Consider the following 24,227-nt stretch of genomic DNA (forward strand, 5'->3'; position numbering starts at 1 on the left):
CAGTGACTGGTAGTAGTAGTGACTTGTAGTAGCAATATTTGTAGTAGTAGTAGTGACATGTAGTAGTAGTGACTGGTAGTAGTAGTAGTGGCATGTAGTAGTAGTAGTGGCATGTAGTAGTAGTAGTAGTAGTAGTGGTGACTGGTAGTAGTAGTAGTAGTAGTAGTAGTAGTGGTGGTGACTGGTAGTAGTAGTAGTAGTAGTAGTAGTAGTAGTAGTAGTAGCAGTAGTACTGGTGGTGACTGGTAGTAGTAGTGGTAGTAGTAGTAGTAGTAGTAGTACTGGTGGTGACTGGTGGTAGTAGTAGTAGTAGTACTGGTGGTGACTGGTAGTAGTAGTAGCATTGACTGGTAGTAGTAGTAGTAGTAGTAGTGGTGACTGGTTGTAGTAGTAGTAGTAGTTGTAGCGGTGACTGGTAGTAGTAGTAGTAGTGACATGTAGTAGTAGTGACATGTAGTAGTAGTAGTAGTAGTAGTAGCAGTAGCAGTGGTTGGTAGTAGCAGTAGTAGTGGTGACTGGTAGTAGTAGTAGTAGTAGTAGTACTGGTGGTGACTGGTAGTAGTAGTAGTAGTAGTTGTGACTGGTAGTAGCAGTAGCAGTGACTGGTGGTAGTAGTAGTAGCAGTGACTGGTAGTAGCAGTAGTAGTAGTGACTGGTAGTAGTAGTAGTAGCAGTGACTGGTAGTAGCAGTAGTAGTGGTGACTGGTAGTAGTAGTGACAAGGTAGTAGTAGTAGTAGCAGTGACTGGTGGTAGTAGTAGTAGTACTGGTGGTGAGTGGTAGTAGTAGTAGTAGTAGTAGTAGTAGTAGTAGTAGTAGTAGTAGTAGTAGTAGTGGTGACTGGTAGTAGTAGTATCAGTGACTGGTAGTAGTAGTAGTAGTACTGGTGGTGACTGGTAGTAGTAGTAGCAGTGACCGGTAGTAGTAGTAGTAGTAGTAGTAGTAGCGGTGACTGGTTGTAGTAGTAGTAGTAGCAGTGACTGGTAGTAGTAGTAGTGACATGTAGTAGTAGTAGTAGTAGTGACATGTAGTAGTAGTGACTGGTAGTAGTAGTAGTAGCAGTAGCAGTGACTGGTGGTAGTAGTAGTACTGTTGGTGAGTGGTAGTAGTAGTAGCAGTAGTACTGGTGGCGACTGGTAGTAGTAGTAGTAGTAGTAGTAGTAGAAGCAGTAGTAGTAGTACTGGTGGTGACTGGTAGTAGTAGTAGTGGTAGCAGCAGTAGTAGTAGTACTGGTGGTGACTGGTAGTAGTAGTAGTAGTAGTAGTAGTAGTACTGGTGGTGACTGGTAGTAGTAGTAGCAGTAGTACTGGTGGTAACTGGTAGTAGTAGTAGTAGTAGTAGTAGTAGTAGTAGCAGTAGTAGCAGTAGTAGTAGTACTGGTGGTGACTGGTAGTAGTAGTAGTAGTAGTAGTAGTAGTGACTGGTAGTAGTAGTTGTAGCGGTGACTGGTAGTAGTAGTAGTGACATGTAGTAGTAGTAGTAGCAGTAGCAGTGGTTGGTAGTAGCAGTAGTAGTGGTGACTGGTAGTAGTAGTGACTTGTAGTAGTAGTAGTAGTAGTAGTACTGGTGGTGACTGGTAGTAGTAGTAGTAGTAGTTGTGACTGGTAGTAGTAGTAGCGGTGACTGGTAGTAGTAGTAGTAGTAGTAGTAGTGACTGGTAGTAGTAGTAGTGACTGGTAGTAGTAGTAGTAGTAGTAGTAGTACTGGTGGTGACTGGTAGTAGTAGTAGTAGTAGTTGTGACTGGTAGTAGTAGTAGCGGTGACTGGTAGTAGTAGTAGTAGTAGTGACTGGTAGTAGTAGTAGTAGCAGTGACTGGTAGTAGTAGTAGTAGTAGCGGTGACTGGTAGTAGTAGTAGTGACATGTAGTAGTAGTAGCAGTAGTAGTAGTGACATGTAGTAGCAGTGACATGTAGTAGTAGTAGTAGTAGTAGTAGTGACATGTAGTAGTAGTAGTAGTAGCAGTGGCTGGTAGTAGCAGTAGTAGTGGTGACTGGTAGTAGTAGTGACTGGTAGTAGTAGTAGTGACTGGTAGTAGTAGTAGCAGCAGTAGTAGTAGTGACTGGTAGTAGTAGTAGTAGTGACTGGTAGTAGTAGTAGTAGTGACTGGTAGTAGTAGTAGTAGTAGTAGAAGTAGTAATTGTAGTAGTAGTAGTAGGGAGTAGCAGTGACTGGTAGTAGTTGTGACTTGTAGTAGCAATATTTGTAGTAGTAGTAGTGACATGTAGTAGTAGTGACTGGTAGTAGTAGTAGTGGCATGTAGTAGTAGTAGTGGCATGTAGTAGTAGTAGTAGTAGTAGTAGTGGTGACTGGTAGTAGTAGTAGTAGTAGTAGTAGTAGTAGCAGTACTGGTGGTGACTGGTAGTAGTAGCAGTAGTAGTAGTAGTAGTAGTACTGGTGGTGACTGGTGGTAGTAGTAGTAGTAGTACTGGTGGTGACTGGTAGTAGTAGTAGCAGTGACTGGTAGTAGTAGTAGTAGTAGTAGTGGTGACTGGTTGTAGTAGTAGTAGTAGTAGTAGTAGTAGTAGTGACTGGTAGTAGTAGTTGTATCGGTGACTGGTAGTAGTAGTAGTGACATGTAGTAGTAGTGACATGTAGTAGTAGTAGTAGTAGTAGTAGTAGTAGCAGTGGTTGGTAGTAGCAGTAGTAGTGGTGACTGGTAGTAGTAGTAGTAGTAGTACTGGTGGTGACTGGTAGTAGTAGTAGTAGTAGTAGTTGTGACTGGTAGTAGTAGTAGCGGTGACTGGTAGTAGTAGTAGTAGTAGTGACTGGTAGTAGTAGTAGTAGTAGTGACTGGTAGTAGTAGTGACTGGTAGTAGTAGTAGTGACATGTAGTAGTAGTAGCAGTAGTAGTAGTGACATGTAGTAGTAGTAGTAGTAGTGACATGTAGTAGTAGTAGTAGTAGTAGTAGTGACATGTAGTAGTAGTAGTAGTAGTAGTAGTGACATGTAGTAGTAGTAGTAGTAGTAGTAGTAGTAGTAGTAGTAGTAGTAGTAGTAGTAGCAGTGGTTGGTAGTAGCAGTAGTAGTGGTGACTGGTAGTAGTAGTGACTGGTAGTAGTAGTAGCAGCGGTAGTAGTAGTAGTGACTGGTAGTAGTAGTAGTAGTGACATGTAGTAGTAGAAGTAGTAATTGTAGTAGTAGTAGTAGTAGCAGTGACTGGTAGTAGTAGTAGTGACTTGTAGTAGCAATATTTGTAGTAGTAGTAGTGACATGTAGTAGTAGTGACTGGTAGTAGTAGTAGTAGTGGCATGTAGTAGTAGTAGTGGCATGTAGTAGTAGTAGTAGTAGTAGTAGTGGTGACTGGTAGTAGTAGTGACTGGTAGGAGTAGTAGTGACTTGTAGTAGCAATATTTGTAATAGTAGTAGTGACTTGTACTAGATATTGTAATATGATTGTGTATTCGTTGTGATAGTACAAAAGCTGAGTAGAAAGAGACTGAATAGCAAGATGTAACTGACCTCCAGGGTTGTCTGTGACAACCAGGTCTCCAGGAGAGGAGGCGTCATCCTATGGAGTAGAGAAGTGTGTGTTAAAACACTGGACACAGAACTGGACACAATAACACTCAAAACAACCTGTATTGTCTAGTCTCTACAGGGGCAGAGAATACACATGCCAGTCAGTGTGTACAGCAGCCATATCTGTTGCTGTGCTGGCTCTGTTCTGCCCCCGTTCACTGTGGCCTCACCTCCATATCGTCCTTCAGCAAGGCTGGGGCAGGCTTGTATTCTGGGTCATCCACGTCCCTGCAAACACAGATAACAACCGTCAGTCAGTCTGCCAGCCTGCCAGTCAGTAAGTCAGCCAGTTATTCAGTCAGTCAGCAAGGGCCACACAAGGTAACAGACATGGGGAACTTGCAGGCCGCTCCTAACAGCTCTGAACTAAACACGGACTCAGACTCACTTCAGAAAAGTTTTTTACAATAATATCAGTTTCTGGTTTCTTCCTTTTCTATCATAGTTTTATGACTGGTTCTAAAAAGCGATACAACAACTGAAACTTTTTAAGTGTGTCATTGTGTGTCTAAGCCCTGTCTGAGTCAGTGGAGGAGACCGACAAGCTAACTACCTGACTCAAGTCATTGTGTGTTTAAGCCCTGTCTGAGTCAGTGGAGGAGACCGACAAGCTAACTACCTGACTCAAGTCATTGTGTGTCTAAGCCCTGTCTGAGTCAGTGGAGGAGACCGACAAGCTAACTACTTGACTCAAGTCATTGTGTGTCTAAGCCCTGTCTGAGTCAGTGGAGGAGACCGACGAGCTAACTACCTGACTCAAGTCATTGTGTGTTTAAGCCCTGTCTGAGTCAGTGGAGGAGACCGACAAGCTAACTACCTGACTCAAGTCAGTCAGTCATGATGTGTAATGTTACCTACCCATCCATGAAGTCATTGGCTCTCTGTTCAGCAGCGATGGCCTTCTCGTCTGGCCGGCCCACCCGCTCTAGGAAGCAGAGGGCAGGGTCTGCACGCACTGTGTTATACTTCTCATAACCTGTATAGTGGACCACAGTGGAGAGGTAAGCAAACAGAGGTTAGAACTTGGAAACATGAAGAGATAAAAAACAAACATACAGCTGGCCACTTTCCCCCAAAGGTGAGTGTGACAGCTGTCATCCAGTGTTAACTACATCCCTGTGGAAGAACATGAAAACACATACAGTACATTTTCCACATGACACTAACTCAGAATTGTACATACTACACCGTATCTGATGAATTCCCCCTGACCCTTTTTCAATCTCTACATTTGACTTGGCTCTGTTCCTATATCCATTCTAGTAAACTCACTTAGAATATATGCCCAATACATCATAGTTTAATGACTGTATCACACATTAGTATCACACATTCTAGATGTCTCAGGCCTGTGGGTCAGTTAGCACATCCCTGGTCCCTGTTGTTGACTCACCGTGCTTGTAGACCCCCAACAGCAGACACTTGTCAGAGATGTTGTCCCACCACAGGGCTGGTAGCTCAGAGCTGTCGGGCTCAGGAACCCAGATCTTGATCTCACTGATGAGGAGGAGGGGGTGTGGACAGAACACAACATGACAGGAGGAACAGGGACTTAAGGGTACAACAGCATGGGGGACTCATGGGTACTATGACAGCTGGGTTTCCATCCCAACATAGATTCTCAGATAAGCAACAGCGTGGTACACCCAAAACCATGAGCTCCGATAAGACTTTTAGGTCAGCATTAAGGCTGAAAATGTCTCTGGGGACTAAAAATACTCAACGTTTTTCCTCACCCACTTCTGTATACCCTCCTCAATAGTGTTGGTTCTGAGAAGCTGCTGATCCATCTTTAAACAGCAGGTGGAGTGACTACTGACTTTCCCCTGAGTCTGACTAGCTGTGCCCTCCTTCAGACATGGACTTTCCTTCCCTGAGTCTGACTAGCTGTGCCCTCCGTTATACATGAACCTTCCTTCCCTGAGTCTGACTAGCTGTGCCCTCCGTTATACATGGACCTTCCTTCCCTGAGTCTGACTATCTGTGCCCTCCGTTATACATGGATCTTCCTTCCCTGAGTCTGACTAGCTGTGCCCTCCGTTATACATGGACCTTCCTTCCCTGAGTCTGACTAGCTGTGCCCTCTGTTATACATGGACCTTCCTTCCCTGAGTCGGACTATCTGTGCCCTCCGTTATACATGGATCTTCCTTCCCTGAGTCTGACTAGCTGTGCCCTCCCGTTATACATGGACCTTCCTTCCCTGAGTCTGACTATCTGTGCCCTCCGTTATACATGGATCTTCCTTCCCTGAGTCTGACTAGCTGTGCCCTCCTTCAGACATGGACCTTCCTTCCCTGAGTCTGACTAGCTGTGCCCTCCTTCAGACATGGACCTTCCTTCCCTGAGTATGACTAGCTGTGCCCTCCGTTATACATGAACCTTACTTCCCTGAGTCTGACTAGCTGTGCCCTCCGTTATACATGAACCTTCCTTCCCTGAGTCTAACTAGCTGTGCCCTCCGTTATACATGGATCTTCCTTCCCTGAGTCTGACTAGCTGTGCCCTCTGTTATACATGGACCTTCCTTCCCTAAGTCGGACTATCTGTGCCCTCCGTTATACATGGATCTTCCTTCCCTGAGTCTGACTAGCTGTGCCCTCCTTCAGACATGGACCTTCCTTCCCTGAGTCTGACTATCTGTGCCCTCCGTTATACATGGACCTTCCTTCCCTTAGTCTGACTAGCTGTGCCCTCCTTCAGACATGGACCTTCCTTCCCTGAGTCTGACTAGCTGTGCCCTCCTTCAGACATGGACCTTCCCTGAGTCTGACTAGCTGTGCCCTCTGTTATACATGCACCTTCCTTCCCTGAGTCTGACTAGCTGTGCCCTCCTTCAGACATGGACCTTCCTTCCCTGAGTCTGACTAGCTGTGCCCTTCTTCAGACATGGACCTTCCTTCCCTGAGTCTGACTAGCTGTGCCCTCCTTCAGACATGGACCTTCCTTCCCTGAGTCTGACTAGCTGTGCCCTCCGTTATACATGGACCTCCTTCCCTGAGTCTGACTATCTGTGCCCTCCGTTATACATGGACCTTCCTTCCCTGAGTCTGACTATCTGTGCCCTCCGTTATACATGGACCATCCTTCCCTGAGTCTGACTAGCTGTGCCCTCCTTCAGACATGGTCATAGATAGAGACAGCTACAGTATGTATGAGAACAACCTGTCATATTTGGTCTATGTCCTTACCATGGAAAACATGAACAACATGGGCCTATGAATGAACAGGTTTCTATTTAAAAAGTGAATGTAAACGGAACCTTCTAAAACGATGTGTCAGCTGAATTTGCGTGCCAGCAGCTTACCAGAAATCCCAAACTTAAACAAATACTGGCATAGTGCTGGCAGCCTGGCTGAACTGGTTGGCATAACATTCAGTCTAGCCTGAATAGCCACCGATCAATCCGACCATCTCAAAATAATGGATTAAATAGTGTAATCCTCTTCAAATAATCTAATAATTGAAATGACCAATTAGAGGATAGACAGAGAGAGCATCAGTGAGCTTTGGAAATGTTGTGTTCTCCACTCTAAGGGTGTCTGTCAATGTTCAGAGCTGTTTGGTTGTAAAAGAGGTGAAAGTTCTGCTCACCTTGAGTCCACGCCGTCTAGTATCTTCTGTGACTGGCTTCCCATCACCTCTTGTTTCAGGTAGTAGAGCATTCTAACCCGCAGCAAAACCCTGCACACAGACACAGCCCCGCCCACGGTCACCACAAAGCCTCAGCACGCACAAACGCTGAGAGAGCAGAACAGCTTTCACACGCACTCATGTCCGTAAATACACACACTCGCGGGCGTACAAACTCACGGATATACACACAAAATTAAAATATCACTCTCTCTCACACACATTCTCACTTTCCTCCGTGATGACTGAAACTCGTCACGGTAGATGACTGAAATACTGTGCCTAGCTCGTCATGGTAGATGACTGAAATACTGTGCCTAGCTCGTCACGGTAGATGACTGAAATGCTGTGCCTAGCTCGTCACGGTAGATGACTGAAATGCTGTGCCTAGCTCGTCACGGTAGATGACTGAAATGCTGTGCCTAGCTCGCCACGGTAGATGACTGAAATGCTGTGCCTAGCTCATCACGGTAGATGACTGAAATGCTGTGCCTAGCTCGTCACGGTAGGTGACTGAAATGCTGTGCCTAGCTCGTCACGGTAGATGACTGAAATGCTGTGCCTAGCTCGCCACGGTAGATGACTGAAATGCTGTGCCTAGCTCGTCACGGTAGATGACTGAAATACTGTGCCTAGCTCGTCACGGTAGATGACTGAAATGCTGTGCCTAGCTCGTCACGGTAGATGACTGAAATACTGTGCCTAGCTCGTCACGGTAGATGACTGAAATGCTGTGCCTAGCTCGCCACGGTAGATGACTGAAATACTGTGCCTAGCTCGTCACGGTAGATGACTGACATACGGTGCCTAGCTCGCCACGGTAGATGACTGAAACACGGTGCCTAGCTCGCCACGGTAGATGACTGAAACACAGTGCCTAGCTCGCTACAGTAGATGACTGACATACTGTGCCTAGCTCGTCACGGTAGATGACTGAAACACGGTGCCTAGCTCGTCATGGTAGATGACTGACATACTGTGCCTAGCTCGCCACGGTAGATGACTGACATACTGTGCCTAGCTCGTCACGGTAGATGACTGAAACACGGTGCCTAGCTCGTCACGGTAGATGACTGAAACACGGTGCCTAGCTCGCCACGGTAGATGACTGAAATGCTGTGCCTAGCTCGTCACGGTAGGTGACTGAAATGCTGTGCCTAGCTCGTCACGGTAGATGACTGAAATGCTGTGCCTAGCTCGCCACGGTAGATGACTGAAATGCTGTGCCTAGCTCGTCACGGTAGATGACTGAAATACTGTGCCTAGCTCGTCACGGTAGATGACTGAAATGCTGTGCCTAGCTCGTCACGGTAGATGACTGAAATACTGTGCCTAGCTCGTCACGGTAGATGACTGAAATGCTGTGCCTAGCTCGCCACGGTAGATGACTGAAATACTGTGCCTAGCTCGTCACGGTAGATGACTGACATACGGTGCCTAGCTCGCCACGGTAGATGACTGAAACACGGTGCCTAGCTCGCCACGGTAGATGACTGAAACACAGTGCCTAGCTCGCTACAGTAGATGACTGACATACTGTGCCTAGCTCGTCACGGTAGATGACTGAAACACGGTGCCTAGCTCGTCATGGTAGATGACTGACATACTGTGCCTAGCTCGCCACGGTAGATGACTGACATACTGTGCCTAGCTCGTCACGGTAGATGACTGAAACACGGTGCCTAGCTCGTCACGGTAGATGACTGAAACACGGTGCCTAGCTCGCCACGGTAGATGACTGAAACATGGTGCCTAGCTCATCACGGTAGATGACTGAACCACTGTGCCTAGCTCGTCACGGTAGATGACTGACATACTGTGCCTAGCTCGTCACGGTAGATGACTGAAACACGGTGCCTAGCTCGCCACGGTAGATGACTGAAACACGGTGCCTAGCTCGTCACGGTAGATGACTGAAACACGGTGCCTAGCTCGTCACGGTAGATGACTGACATACTGTGCCTAGCTCGCCACGGTAGATGACTGAAACACAGTGCCTAGCTCGTCACGGTAGATGACTGACATACTGTGCCTAGCTCGTCACGGTAGATGACTGAAACACGGTGCCTAGCTCGCCACGGTAGATGACTGAAACACGGTGCCTAGCTCGCCACGGTAGATGACTGAAACACGGTGCGTAGCTCGCCACGGTAGATTACTGAAACACGGTGCCTAGCTCGTCACGGTAGATCAACTGTCCATGCAAAGGGAAACATTTTGTATTCTTGTATATACTGTATAAATGTTGTCTTCAATGATACACACATGCCCAAAATGGAGTGGGATAGAAAATATGCAGTCAGTACATTCACTGTGTAGTCAGTCCCTGATGCAGTGTCTGTGCCATAGAGAGTGAGACAGTGTCTGTGCCATAGAGAGCGAGACAGTGTCTGTGCCATAGAGAGCGAGACAGTGTTTGTGTCATAGAGAGCGAGACAGTGTCTGTGTCATAGAGAGCGAGACAGTGTCTGTGCCATAGAGAGCGAGACAGTGTCTGTGCCATAGAGAGCGAGACAGTGTCTGTGCCATAGAGAGCGAGACAGTGTTTGTGTCATAGAGAGCGAGACAGTGTCTGTGTCATAGAGAGCGAGACAGTGTCTGTGCCATAGAGAGTGAGACAGTGTCTGTGCCATAGAGAGTGAGACAGTGTCTGTGCCATAGAGAGTGAGACAGTGTCTGTGCCATAGAGAGTGAGACAGTGTCTGTGCCATAGAGAGTGAGACAGTGTCTGTGCCATAGAGAGTGAGACAGTGTCTGTGCCATAGAGTGAGACAGTGTCTGTGCCATAGAGAGTGAGACAGTGTCTGTAACATAGAGACTGAGACAGTGTCTGTGCCATAGAGACTGAGACAGTGTCTGTGCCATAGAGACTGAGACAGTGTCTGTGCCATAGAGACTGAGACAGTGTCTGTGCCATAGAGTGAGACAGTGTCTGTGCCAGAGAGTGAGACAGTGTCTGTGCCATAGAGAGTGAGACAGTGTCTGTGCCATAGAGAGTGAGACAGTGTCTGTGCCATATAGACTGAGACAGTGTCTGTGCCATATAGACTGAGACAGTGTCTGTGCCATAGAGAACGAGACCGTGTCTGTGCCATAGAGAGCGAGACAGTGTCTGTGCCATAGAGAGCGAGACAGTGTCTGTGCCATAGAGAGCGAGACAGTGTCTGTGCCATAGAGACTGAGACAGTGTCTGTGCCATAGAGACTGAGACAGTGTCTGTGCCATAGAGACTGAGACAGTGTCTGTGCCATAGAGAGTGAGACAGTGTCTGTGCCATAGAGAGTGAGACAGTGTCTGTGCCATAGAGAGTGAGACAGTGTCTGTGCCATAGAGAGTGAGACAGTGTCTGTGCCATAGAGAGTGAGACAGTGTCTGTGCCATAGAGTGAGACAGTGTCTGTGCCATAGAGAGTGAGACAGTGTCTGTGCCATAGAGAGTGAGACAGTGTCTGTGCCATAGAGACTGAGACAGTGTCTGTGCCATAGAGACTGAGACAGTGTCTGTGCCATAGAGACTGAGACAGTGTCTGTGCCATAGAGTGAGACAGTGTCTGTGCCAGAGAGTGAGACAGTGTCTGTGCCATAGAGAGTGAGACAGTGTCTGTGCCATAGAGAGTGAGACAGTGTCTGTGCCATAGAGAGTGAGACAGTGTCTGTGCCATATAGACTGAGACAGTGTCTGTGCCATATAGACTGAGACAGTGTCTGTGCCATAGAGAGCGAGACCGTGTCTGTGCCATAGAGAGCGAGACAGTGTCTGTGCCATAGAGACTGAGACAGTGTCTGTGCCATAGAGACTGAGACAGTGTCTGTGCCATAGAGACTGAGACAGTGTCTGTGCCATAGAGACTGAGACAGTGTCTGTGCCATAGAGAGCGAGACCGTGTCTGTGCCATAGAGAGCGAGACAGTGTCTGTGCCATAGAGAGCGAGACAGTGTCTGTGCCATAGAGAGCGAGACAGTGTCTGTGCCATAGAGACTGAGACAGTGTCTGTGCCATACAGAGTGAGACAGTGTCTGTGCCATAGAGAGTGAGACAGTGTCTGTGCCATAGAGAGTGAGACAGTGTCTGTGCCATAGAGACTGAGACAGTGTCTGTGCCATAGAGACTGAGACAGTGTCTGTGCCAGAGAGTGAGACAGTGTCTGTGCCATAGAGAGTGAGACAGTGTCTGTGCCATAGAGAGTGAGACAGTGTCTGTGCCATAGAGACTGAGACAGTGTCTGTGCCATATAGACTGAGACAGTGTCTGTGCCATATAGAGCGAGACCGTGTCTGTGCCATAGAGAGCGAGACCGTGTCTGTGCCATAGAGAGCGAGAGAGTGTCTGTGCCATAGAGAGCGAGACAGTGTCTGTGCCATAGAGACTGAGACAGTGTCTGTGCCATAGAGACTGAGACAGTGTCTGTGCCATAGAGACTGAGACAGTGTCTGTGCCATATAGACTGAGACAGTGTCTGTGCCATAGAGAGCGAGACCGTGTCTGTGCCATAGAGAGCGAGACAGTGTCTGTGCCATAGAGACTGAGACAGTGTCTGTGCCATAGAGACTGAGACAGTGTCTGTGCCATAGAGACTGAGACAGTGTCTGTGCCATAGAGACTGAGACAGTGTCTGTGCCATAGAGAGCGAGACCGTGTCTGTGCCATAGAGAGCGAGACAGTGTCTGTGCCATAGAGAGCGAGACAGTGTCTGTGCCATAGAGAGCGAGACAGTGTCTGTGCCATAGAGACTGAGACAGTGTCTGTGCCATACAGAGTGAGACAGTGTCTGTGCCATAGAGAGTGAGACAGTGTCTGTGCCATAGAGAGTGAGACAGTGTCTGTGCCATAGAGACTGAGACAGTGTCTGTGCCATAGAGACTGAGACAGTGTCTGTGCCAGAGAGTGAGACAGTGTCTGTGCCATAGAGAGTGAGACAGTGTCTGTGCCATAGAGAGTGAGACAGTGTCTGTGCCATAGAGACTGAGACAGTGTCTGTGCCATATAGACTGAGACAGTGTCTGTGCCATATAGAGCGAGACCGTGTCTGTGCCATAGAGAGCGAGACCGTGTCTGTGCCATAGAGAGCGAGAGAGTGTCTGTGCCATAGAGAGCGAGACAGTGTCTGTGCCATAGAGACTGAGACAGTGTCTGTGCCATAGAGACTGAGACAGTGTCTGTGCCATAGAGACTGAGACAGTGTCTGTGCCATATAGACTGAGACAGTGTCTGTGCCATAGAGAGCGAGACCGTGTCTGTGCCATAGAGAGCGAGACAGTGTCTGTGCCATAGAGACTGAGACAGTGTCTGTGCCATAGAGAGCGAGACAGTGTCTGTGCCATAGAGAGCGAGACAGTGTCTGTGCCATAGAGAGCGAGACAGTGTCTGTGCCATAGAGACTGAGACAGTGTCTGTGCCATAGAGACTGAGACAGTGTCTGTGCCATAGAGAGCGAGACAGTGTCTGTGCCATAGAGAGCGAGACAGTGTCTGTGCCATAGAGAGCGAGACCGTGTCTGTGCCATAGAGACTGAGACAGTGTCTGTGCCATAGAGACTGAGACAGTGTCTGTGCCATAGAGACTGAGACAGTGTCTGTGCCATAGAGACTGAGACAGTGTCTGTGCCATAGAGACTGAGACAGTGTCTGTGCCATAGAGAGCGAGACAGTGTCTGTGCCATAGAGAGCGAGACAGTGTCTGTGCCATAGAGAGCGAGAGTGTCTGTGCCATAGAGAGCGAGACAGTGTCTGTGCCATAGAGAGTGAGACAGTGTCTGTGCCATAGAGACTGAGACAGTGTCTGTGCCATAGAGAGCGAGACAGTGTCTGTGCCATAGAGAGCGAGACAGTGTCTGTGCCATAGAGACTGAGACAGTGTCTGTGCCATATAGACTGAGACAGTGTCTGTGCCATATAGACTGAGACAGTGTCTGTGCCATAGAGAGCGAGACTGTGTCTGTGCCATAGAGAGCGAGACAGTGTCTGTGCCATAGAGTGAGACAGTGTCTGTGCCATAGAGAGTGAGACAGTGTCTGTGCCATATAGACTGAGACAGTGTCTGTGCCATATAGACTGAGACAGTGTCTGTGCCATAGAGAGCGAGACTGTGTCTGTGCCATAGAGAGCGAGACAGTGTCTGTGCCATAGAGTGAGACAGTGTCTGTGCCATAGAGAGTGAGACAGTGTCTGTGCCATATAGACTGAGACAGTGTCTGTGCCATAGAGAGCGAGACAGTGTCTGTGCCATAGAGAGCGAGACAGTGTCTGTGCCATAGAGACTGAGACAGTGTCTGTGCCATAGAGACTGAGACAGTGTCTGTGCCATAGAGAGCGAGACCGTGTCTGTGCCATAGAGAGCGAGACAGTGTCTGTGCCATAGAGAGCGAGACAGTGTCTGTGCCATAGAGAGCGAGACAGTGTCTGTGCCATAGAGACTGAGACAGTGTCTGTGCCATACAGAGTGAGACAGTGTCTGTGCCATAGAGAGTGAGACAGTGTCTGTGCCATAGAGAGTGAGACAGTGTCTGTGCCATAGAGACTGAGACAGTGTCTGTGCCATAGAGACTGAGACAGTGTCTGTGCCAGAGAGTGAGACAGTGTCTGTGCCATAGAGAGTGAGACAGTGTCTGTGCCATAGAGAGTGAGACAGTGTCTGTGCCATAGAGACTGAGACAGTGTCTGTGCCATATAGACTGAGACAGTGTCTGTGCCATATAGAGCGAGACCGTGTCTGTGCCATAGAGAGCGAGACCGTGTCTGTGCCATAGAGAGCGAGAGAGTGTCTGTGCCATAGAGAGCGAGACAGTGTCTGTGCCATAGAGACTGAGACAGTGTCTGTGCCATAGAGACTGAGACAGTGTCTGTGCCATAGAGACTGAGACAGTGTCTGTGCCATATAGACTGAGACAGTGTCTGTGCCATAGAGAGCGAGACCGTGTCTGTGCCATAGAGAGCGAGACAGTGTCTGTGCCATAGAGACTGAGACAGTGTCTGTGCCATAGAGACTGAGACAGTGTCTGTGCCATAGAGACTGAGACAGTGTCTGTGCCATAGAGACTGAGACAGTGTCTGTGCCATAGAGAGCGAGACCGTGTCTGTGCCATAGAGAGCGAGACAGTGTCTGTGCCATAGAGAGCGAGACAGTGTCTGTGCCATAGAGAGCGAGACAGTGTCTGTGCCATAGAGACTGAGACAGTGTCTGTGCCATACAGAGTGAGACAGTGTCTGTGCCATAGAGAGTGAGACAGTGTCTGTGCCATAGAGAGTGAGACAGTGTCTGTGCCATAGAGACTGAGACAGTGTCTGTGCCATAGAGACTGAGACAGTGTCTGTGCCAGAGAGTGAGACAGTGTCTGTGCCATAGAGAGTGAGACAGTGTCTGTGCCATAGAGAGTGAGACAGTGTCTGTGCCATAGAGACTGAGACAGTGTCTGTGCCATATAGACTGAGACAGTGTCTGTGCCATATAGAGCGAGACCGTGTCTGTGCCATAGAGAGCGAGACCGTGTCTGTGCCATAGAGAGCGAGAGAGTGTCTGTGCCATAGAGAGCGAGACAGTGTCTGTGCCATAGAGACTGAGACAGTGTCTGTGCCATAGAGACTGAGACAGTGTCTGTGCCATAGAGACTGAGACAGTGTCTGTGCCATATAGACTGAGACAGTGTCTGTGCCATAGAGAGCGAGACCGTGTCTGTGCCATAGAGAGCGAGACAGTGTCTGTGCCATAGAGACTGAGACAGTGTCTGTGCCATAGAGAGCGAGACAGTGTCTGTGCCATAGAGAGCGAGACAGTGTCTGTGCCATAGAGAGCGAGACAGTGTCTGTGCCATAGAGACTGAGACAGTGTCTGTGCCATAGAGACTGAGACAGTGTCTGTGCCATAGAGAGCGAGACAGTGTCTGTGCCATAGAGAGCGAGACAGTGTCTGTGCCATAGAGAGCGAGACCGTGTCTGTGCCATAGAGACTGAGACAGTGTCTGTGCCATAGAGACTGAGACAGTGTCTGTGCCATAGAGACTGAGACAGTGTCTGTGCCATAGAGACTGAGACAGTGTCTGTGCCATAGAGACTGAGACAGTGTCTGTGCCATAGAGAGCGAGACAGTGTCTGTGCCATAGAGAGCGAGACAGTGTCTGTGCCATAGAGAGCGAGAGTGTCTGTGCCATAGAGAGCGAGACAGTGTCTGTGCCATAGAGAGTGAGACAGTGTCTGTGCCATAGAGACTGAGACAGTGTCTGTGCCATAGAGAGCGAGACAGTGTCTGTGCCATAGAGAGCGAGACAGTGTCTGTGCCATAGAGACTGAGACAGTGTCTGTGCCATATAGACTGAGACAGTGTCTGTGCCATATAGACTGAGACAGTGTCTGTGCCATAGAGAGCGAGACTGTGTCTGTGCCATAGAGAGCGAGACAGTGTCTGTGCCATAGAGTGAGACAGTGTCTGTGCCATAGAGAGTGAGACAGTGTCTGTGCCATATAGACTGAGACAGTGTCTGTGCCATATAGACTGAGACAGTGTCTGTGCCATAGAGAGCGAGACTGTGTCTGTGCCATAGAGAGCGAGACAGTGTCTGTGCCATAGAGTGAGACAGTGTCTGTGCCATAGAGAGTGAGACAGTGTCTGTGCCATATAGACTGAGACAGTGTCTGTGCCATAGAGAGCGAGACAGTGTCTGTGCCATAGAGAGCGAGACAGTGTCTGTGCCATAGAGACTGAGACAGTGTCTGTGCCATAGAGACTGAGACAGTGTCTGTGCCATAGAGAGCGAGACCGTGTCTGTGCCATAGAGAGCGAGACAGTGTCTGTGCCATAGAGAGCGAGACAGTGTCTGTGCCATAGAGAGCGAGACCGTGTCTGTGCCATAGAGACTGAGACAGTGTCTGTGCCATAGAGAGCGAGACAGTGTCTGTGCCATAGAGAGCGAGACAGTGTCTGTGCCATAGAGAGCGAGACCGTGTCTGTGCCATAGAGACTGAGACAGTGTCTGTGCCATAGAGACTGAGACAGTGTCTGTGCCATAGAGACTGAGACAGTGTCTGTGCCATAGAGACTGAGACAGTGTCTGTGCCATAGAGACTGAGACAGTGTCTGTGCCATAGAGAGCGAGACAGTGTCTGTGCCATAGAGAGCGAGACAGTGTCTGTGCCATAGAGTGAGACAGTGTCTGTGCCATAGAGAGTGAGACAGTGTCTGTGCCATAGAGAGCGAGACAGTGTCTGTGCCATAGAGAGCGAGACAGTGTCTGTGCCATAGAGAGCGAGACCGTGTCTGTGCCATAGAGACTGAGACAGTGTCTGTGCCATAGAGACTGAGACAGTGTCTGTGCCATAGAGACTGAGACAGTGTCTGTGCCATAGAGACTGAGACAGTGTCTGTGCCATAGAGACTGAGACAGTGTCTGTGCCATAGAGAGCGAGACAGTGTCTGTGCCATAGAGAGCGAGACAGTGTCTGTGCCATAGAGAGCGAGACAGTGTCTGTGCCATAGAGAGTGAGACAGTGTCTGTGCCATAGAGTGAGACAGTGTCTGTGCCATAGAGAGTGAGACAGTGTCTGTGCCATAGAGAGTGAGACAGTGTCTGTGCCATAGAGACTGAGACAGTGTCTGTGCCATAGAGACTGAGACAGTGTCTGTGCCATAGAGACTGAGACAGTGTCTGTGCCATAGAGACTGAGACAGTGTCTGTGCCATAGAGACTGAGACAGTGTCTGTGCCATATAGACTGAGACAGTGTCTGTGCCATATAGACTGAGACAGTGTCTGTGCCATAGAGTGAGACAGTGTCTGTGCCATAGAGAGTGAGACAGTGTCTGTGCCATAGAGAGTGAGACAGTGTCTGTGCCATAGAGACTGAGACAGTGTCTGTGCCATAGAGACTGAGACAGTGTCTGTGCCATAGAGACTGAGACAGTGTCTGTGCCATAGAGACTGAGACAGTGTCTGTGCCATATAGACTGAGACAGTGTCTGTGCCATAGAGACTGAGACAGTGTCTGTGCCATATAGACTGAGACAGTGTCTGTGCCATAGAGAGCGAGACCGTGTCTGTGCCATAGAGAGCGAGACAGTGTCTGTGCCATAGAGAGCGAGACAGTGTCTGTGCCATAGAGAGCGAGACTGTGTCTGTGCCATAGAGACTGAGACAGTGTCTGTGCCATAGAGACTGAGACAGTGTCTGTGCCATAGAGACTGAGACAGTGTCTGTGCCATAGAGACTGAGACAGTGTCTGTGCCATAGAGAGCAAGACAGTGTCTGTGCCATAGAGAGCGAGACAGTGTCTGTGCCATAGAGAGCGAGACAGTGTCTGTGCCATAGAGACGGAGACCGTGTCTGTGCCATAGAGAGTGAGACAGTTTCTGTGCCATAGAGATGAGTGGTGTGATATGATGTCCTCTCTGGGCTGGCAGGGAGAGGAGAGAAGAGAGGGGCAGGCTGAGTCAGAGGAGAGATGCTGTTTCCATGACGTACCCAGCCAGGCATCAGTCAGGAGGTGGAATGTGGAGGGTGGTGGGTGGAGTATGGTATGCCTGATCTGTGATGGACTGGCATACATTCTAGTCTCCCTTCCTCTCTCAAGCTAGGGTCTGAGAAAATCTAGTTTTTTTATCTGTCTAACAGTGTGGCAGGTTAAAAGGTCCAGTGTAGATTTCTTCAGGTGGTGTGTGTGGCCCTAGCTTTACACATCCAGTATGACACTAGTGGAAAGGGAGTGACATGAGAACACCCACTCTGCAGGCAGAGCTGTGAGCTCCAGTGCTGAGGCTCAGGTCCAGGCCTCTCCCCTCCCTCCCTGCCTCTGTGCCCTGGGTCTCCCTGCAGCAGCTGCTGTTTCCTGTGGCTGTCAGCAAGGCCCTACATGACTCTTTTCCTCTCTCTCTCTCTCTCTCTTACACTCTGACAGACAGCCTGGAGTGTGGGAGGTATCTGACGGAGAAGGGAACCTCTCTGCCCCAGACATGGAGCTCATACATGCACATGAGTGTGAGTACTCACACACACACAAAATACCCATACTCTCATGTACATACTGTACTTACTATACAAGCACAGATACAAACAGTCAGATACATAAAGGTAAACACACACCCACAATCACATGCAGATCATATATATGACATGTACTAGCACAAGTCATACTGAGAATGTTACACATATCCCAAAAGAACACAGGCCTCGTCAGTCTTAACCTTACATTCCTAACAGGCCAGTACTAGTAGCTACACAGTATTGAACACACATCTTCTAAATGTCATTATCATAGGACAGGGTTCTGGATCTCTGTGTGGGACAGGGACAGTAGGGGGCGCATGGCCCATCCCCACGTCAGTCCACATTCCTCCCTGAGGGGAAAACGCGGAGGTCAGCAAAGCCACAGAGTGTGTCCCCGTTTGACCAGAGAGCCTCCAATCGGACGATCCCTGGCTTCAGCACTACTGCTCTGGGAACAATGGGGAACTTTCTGTGGAAGCCCTGCATGACTCTGTTTAAAGCAGGAGACAAACCCCCAAACAACCCCCTTTAGAAAGACAGCAACCTAAATCTATTTACTGTAGTTTAACACATTTCACCATCATCTAGTTGGCTAAGTTTTATATCTCAACAACCATCATGTATTTGGATAAGTTTTATATCTCAACAACCATCATGTATTTGGATAAGTTTTATATCTCAACAACCATCATCTAGTTGGCTAAGTTTTATATCTCAACAACCATCATGTATTTGGATAAGTTTTATATCTCAACAACCATCATCTGCTAACTTATAGGTTCATATTTCAAACTATTTCATTGGATGTAAGAGTTGTTTTCTTCTTCCCATCATCTATGTAGCTTTATATAAAATATAATAAATCCCTGGCTGTAGTGTAATCTGTTTTTTATATCTGTCAATAAAAGATCAATGACAGCTATTAGTTAGTGATAAAATCCCATTCAGATGATTATCATTCAGCAGTGTAATCTATGATCTGATTCACGGTCATTATAGAGGAAAGCCACAGATGGAGAAGATGGCTGCTTCAATTTGTCTTAATTCCAGACAGTGGTGTTGATGTGCAGGAGTCTCTGCTACTGACAAAAACATACAATTATGTTTTCACACAGGCTAGCGTCAATACACTGAAGCAAACTGAGGGAAATACAAAATATGAGACATTTCATACATTTTACCTCAACTCTATATACGACAGAGACAAGAACCTATGTTTACACAAGTTGTTTGTTCCAATGTAACTATTAGACAACAATACCATAAAAAAAAAATCTAAAAGTGTACTGAATATATTTAATACTATAGGCCTATAGTACCAAGAGTAGCTTCTTACTTGTTGCAGTGGTGTTTGAGGTGCTTCTTGTATCCCTCGTCCTGCAGCATGTGTTCTGGGTTGTGCTTCCTGATCCACTCAGCCTTCTGGATGTCAAACGTGCTAGATTGAGTCTTCATCTTCTTCCCCTTCCTGCCTCTGGGGACTGGGGTAGACAGACCTGAGGGAGGAACACAGATACAATTTGTGGTTATGGACACCGGTTTATAAACCCACATTAAAAAACATTAACAGTAAACCAATAGCACAGTGGTAAGGGGAAATGCCCTTTAAAGGAAGAATTCCTTGAGAGGAACCAGATTCTAATCTGTGGTTGGACCCCTGAGGTTTGGTCATTCTGAGGTTGTAACGTACCCAGGTGGTTCTGTAGTTCCTTGGTCTGTCCGTCCTCGGAGGGGGCGATCAGGTCCCACATGAAGCTCTTGATCTTGTCGTCACCGCGGTAGTGAACCAGACAGTAGGCCAGAAGGGCTCTGCAGATAGACTCTACATCACGCTCTGTCAGCTGCTTCTTAAAACGACCATGGAGCAGGATATCCTTCCAACGACCCCACCTGGACGACACAGGAGAGGAGAGGGTCAATACTGGAGACAAATGCTGTACAATATAGATGGACAACACAGGAGAGCCTCAGTACAGACTAGATGTTGACCGAATAATCGGAATGGCCGATTAATTAGGGCCTATTTCAAGTTTTCATAACAATCGGAAATCTGTATTTTTGGGCGCCGATTTGCCGATTTTTTATTTATTTATTATTATTCATTTTTTTACACCTTTATTTAATATTTATTTAACTAGGCAAGTCAGTTAAGAACACATTTTTATTTTCAATGACGGCCTAGGAACGGTGCCTCAATGACTGCCTCGTTCAGGGGCAGAAAGACAGATTTTCACCTTGTCAGCTCGGGGGACCCGATCTTACAACCGTACCGTACTGCATGGGTAACGCTGCTTCGATGTGGTGGCTGTTGTCGTTGTGTTGCTGGTTCGAGCCCAGGGAGGAGCGAGGAGAGGGACGGAAGCTATACTGTTACACTGGCAATACTAAAGTGCCTATAAGAACATCCAATAGTCAAAGGTTAATGAAATACAAATGGTATAGAGAGAAATAGTCCTATAATAACTACAACTTAAAACTTCTTACCTGGGAATATTGAAAACTCATGTTAAAAGGAACCACCAGCTTTCATATGTTCTCATGTTCTGAGCAAGGAACTGAAACGTTAGCTTTCTTACATAGCACATATTGCACTTTTACGTTCTTCTCCAACACTTTGTTTTTGCATTATTTAAACCAAATTGAACTTATTTCATTATCTACTTGAGGCTAAATTGATTTTATTGACGTATTATATTAAGTTAAAATAAGGGTTAATTCAGTATTGTCGTAATTGTCATTATTACAAATATTTGTATTTTATTTTTAAATTGGCCGATTAAATCGGTATCGACTTTTTTGGTCCTCCAATAATTGGTATCGGCATTGAAAAATCATAATCGGTCGACCTCTAGTACACACACTATACAGATGGACAACACAGGAGAACCTCAGTACAGACACAACACAGCTGGACAACACAGGAGAGCTTCAGTACAGACACAACACTTTACAATATAGATGGAACAACAGGAGAGCCTTAGTACAGACACAATACTGTACAATATAGATGGACAACACAGGAGTCTCAGTACAGACACAATACTGTACAATATAGATGGACAACACAGGAGAGCACAGGAGAACACAAGTGGTCCAGTCACTGTCACTGACCCGTATACTAGTAGGTTCTTCTCCACTCTGAAGCACTCTGTCCTGCCGTAGCTGTTGAGGCGGTCGTGGGGCCGGCGGAGCTTGGGCTTGTCCTCGTTGTCACTCTCACCCTCTGACAGCTCTGCCAGCTCGTCCTTAGTGGCACTGAAGGGTCGGGTCTGCTTCCTCACCCTCGGAGTGTCAATTACCAGGCTGTTCTGTTGTGGAGTAGGAGAGGAACACACACAGATACTATTGTAGCAAATTCACACATGGCATTGATCTTATCTCCTATATAACATATCTCATCACGGCCAGAAAGAGCAGGTTCAGTGTTTAAACTAAAGCATTACTTACTCTGCCATTGGCAGTGTCCATGTCAATCTCAGCCTTCTTGGCCCACTTGTCCCAGAAGTTGGGGTCGTCCAGAGAAATGTCTGTGCGGTTTCCGGATGCCACAAAACTGGCCTGAGAGAAGAAGACATTATATCACGTTAAACCTTGTTAATCTGATTCACTGTTCCTTCCTGAGTCTCCTTCAATGACAAGTCTGAGTCTCCTAACAGAGCTGAGAGTCTGTGATGAAGAGTGACATGAGAGTAGACAGGAGACACTGGTTACTACTGCTAGTCATGCAGAAAGGAAAAGGATAGCAACATTCAAACAATGACCATTGTGTGGTGCTCTTTCAGTCACTGGTACCTTGGCAAAGGTAGATCCCCGTCCCTCAGACTCGATGGTGATGGTCTTGGTCCTGCGTTGAAGGATCTGGTCGATGTCCTCCTCACAGAACTTGGCCCCCTCATCCTCATCGTCCATCAGAGCTCCATAAGCCCCTTTCCTCAGCAGGTCCTCGATCTCCTTCTTAGACAGCTGCTGCTGGGTCGGCTGGAGAGAGGGGAGGGGGAGAAGGAGAAACAGAGAGGGTGTTAGGGGAACTGATGATGGACTACAGTAGATCACAGACTGGACTATTTACACATTACATCCTTGTACACACAAACATGTGCACAACACATGCACACGCATTAACACCACACAAAAACAGACAGACACTCTAGTGTGAGAAACGCAGAGGAGAGAGACAGTTAGTTGAACTGAAGCTGAACTGGATCACATGCTAGACCTTTTTAAATCTTTAAGAGTAGCAGCAATCCCCAGCTGACCCACGGTGTGTTAGTATGCAACTGGTGGTGATAATGTCTGCTCAACACTTTCTTCCTGATAGTCCAGCTAATCCAGAGAGAGAAACAGCTACGCTCCTCCTACACACTGATGATGCACTAAGAGGATATCTCAAAGCTGTGTTTATTATATTGACTAGTCCACTTTCTACACTCTCATTTTGTAGAATGGACTTAACATTTTGTGCCTTCGGGAATATATTCCGACCCCTAGACTTTTTACACATTTTGTTACATTACAGCCTTATTCTAAAATGGATAATATCATCAATCTACACACAATACCCCATAATGACACAAAAACAACGCAAATAAAGTTTTTTTTTGCAAATTAAAAAAGAAATATATATATATTTAAATATTACATTTACATAAGTATTCAGACCCTTTACTCAGTACTTTGTTGAAGCACTTTGGCAGCAATTACAGCCGAGTCTTCTTGGGTATGACGCTACAACGTTGTATTTGGGGAGTTTCTCCGATTCTCCTCTGCAACTCCTCTCAAGCGCTGTCAGGTTGGATGGGGAGCGTTGCTGCACAGCTATTTTCAGGTCTCTCCAGAGATGTTTGATCAGGTTCAAGTCCCGACTCTGGCTGGGCCACTCAAGGACATTCAGAGACTTGTCCCGAAGCCACTCCTGTGTTGTATTGGCTGTGTGCTTAGGGTTGTTGTCCTGTTGGGAGGTGAACCTTTGCCCCAGTCTGAGGTCCTGAGCGCTCTGGATGCAGGTTTTAATTGAGGATCTCTGTACTTTGCTCCATATTTTCTTTGCCATGACCCTGACTATTATCCCAGTCCCTGCCACTGAAAAACATCCCCACAGCATGATGCTGTCACCACCATGCTTCTCCGTAGGGATGGTGCCAGGTTTCCTCCAGATGTGACGCTTGGCATTCAGACCAAAGAGTTCAATCTTGGTTTCATCAGACCAGAGAATCTTGTTTCTCATGGCCTGAGAGTCTTCCAGGTGCTTTTAGGCAAACTCCAAGCGGGCTGTCATGTGGCTTTTACTGAAGAATGGCTTCCGTCAGGCCACTCTACCATGAAGGCCAGATTTGTGGAGTGCTGCAGAGATGGGAAGGTTCTCCCATCTCCACTGCGGAACTCTAGAGCTCTGTCAGAGTGACCATCGGGTTCTTGGTCACCTCCCTGCCCAAGACCCTTCTTCCCCGATTGCTCAGTTTGGCCGGGCAACCAGTTCTAGGAAGAGTCTTAGTGGTTCCAAACGTCTTCCATTTAAGAATGACGGAGGCCACTGTGTTCTTGCGGTCCTTCAATGCAGTAGACATTTTTTGGTACCCTTCCCCAGATCTGTGCCTCGACACAATCCTGTCTCGGAGCACTCCGTACAATTCCTTCGACATCTTGGCTTGGTTTTTGCTCTGACATGCACTGTCAACTGTGGCCCTTATATAGAGGTGTGTTTTTTCCAAATCATGTTCAATCAATTCAATTTACCACAGGTGGACTCCCATCAAGTTATAGAGACATCTCAAAGATGATCAATGGAAACAGGATGCACCTGAGCTCAATTTCGAGACTCATAGCAAATGGTCTGAATACTTAAGTAAATAAGGTATTTCAGGTTTTTATTTGTACAAAATTAGCAAAAAGCTCTGAAAACCTGTTGTTGCTTTGTCATTATGGGTTATTGTGTGTAGATTGCTAAGAAGAGAATTTTTTTTTAATACATTTTAGAATAAGGCTGTAACGTAACAAATTGTGGAAAAGGTCAAGGGGTCTGAATACTTAGAGCATCCACCCGACTGATACAGGTGCTGCAGAGTGTGTGTGTGTGTGTGTGTGTGTGTGTGTGTGACAGACACAGCAG

The 24,227-nt window shown here is 47.4% G+C and overlaps 1 protein-coding gene across 9 annotated transcripts in view; it reads right to left on the bottom strand.

Annotated features, from left to right (window-relative positions):
• Positions 1-24,227, bottom strand: part of LOC109883506 (chromodomain-helicase-DNA-binding protein 9) — a 134,980-nt gene that overhangs the window by 11,128 nt on the left and 99,625 nt on the right. For all 9 annotated transcript variants that reach the window (XM_031831227.1, XM_031831229.1, XM_031831228.1 and 6 more), the window contains 10 exons: positions 21,914-22,099; positions 21,569-21,679; positions 21,233-21,429; positions 19,812-20,011; positions 19,458-19,617; positions 7,115-7,204; positions 4,914-5,017; positions 4,379-4,496; positions 3,691-3,748; positions 3,461-3,509 (listed from right to left, as the gene is read on the bottom strand). In XM_031831227.1, the coding sequence (XP_031687087.1) occupies positions 3,461-3,509; positions 3,691-3,748; positions 4,379-4,496; positions 4,914-5,017; positions 7,115-7,204; positions 19,458-19,617; positions 19,812-20,011; positions 21,233-21,429; positions 21,569-21,679; positions 21,914-22,099 (1,273 nt within the window). The remainder of the gene's footprint in view (positions 1-3,460; positions 3,510-3,690; positions 3,749-4,378; positions 4,497-4,913; positions 5,018-7,114; positions 7,205-19,457; positions 19,618-19,811; positions 20,012-21,232; positions 21,430-21,568; positions 21,680-21,913; positions 22,100-24,227) is intronic.

The sequence above is a fragment of the Oncorhynchus kisutch genome, linkage group LG8 (genome assembly GCF_002021735.2).
Source record: "Oncorhynchus kisutch isolate 150728-3 linkage group LG8, Okis_V2, whole genome shotgun sequence".
NCBI classification, from domain to species: Eukaryota; Metazoa; Chordata; class Actinopteri; order Salmoniformes; family Salmonidae; genus Oncorhynchus; species Oncorhynchus kisutch.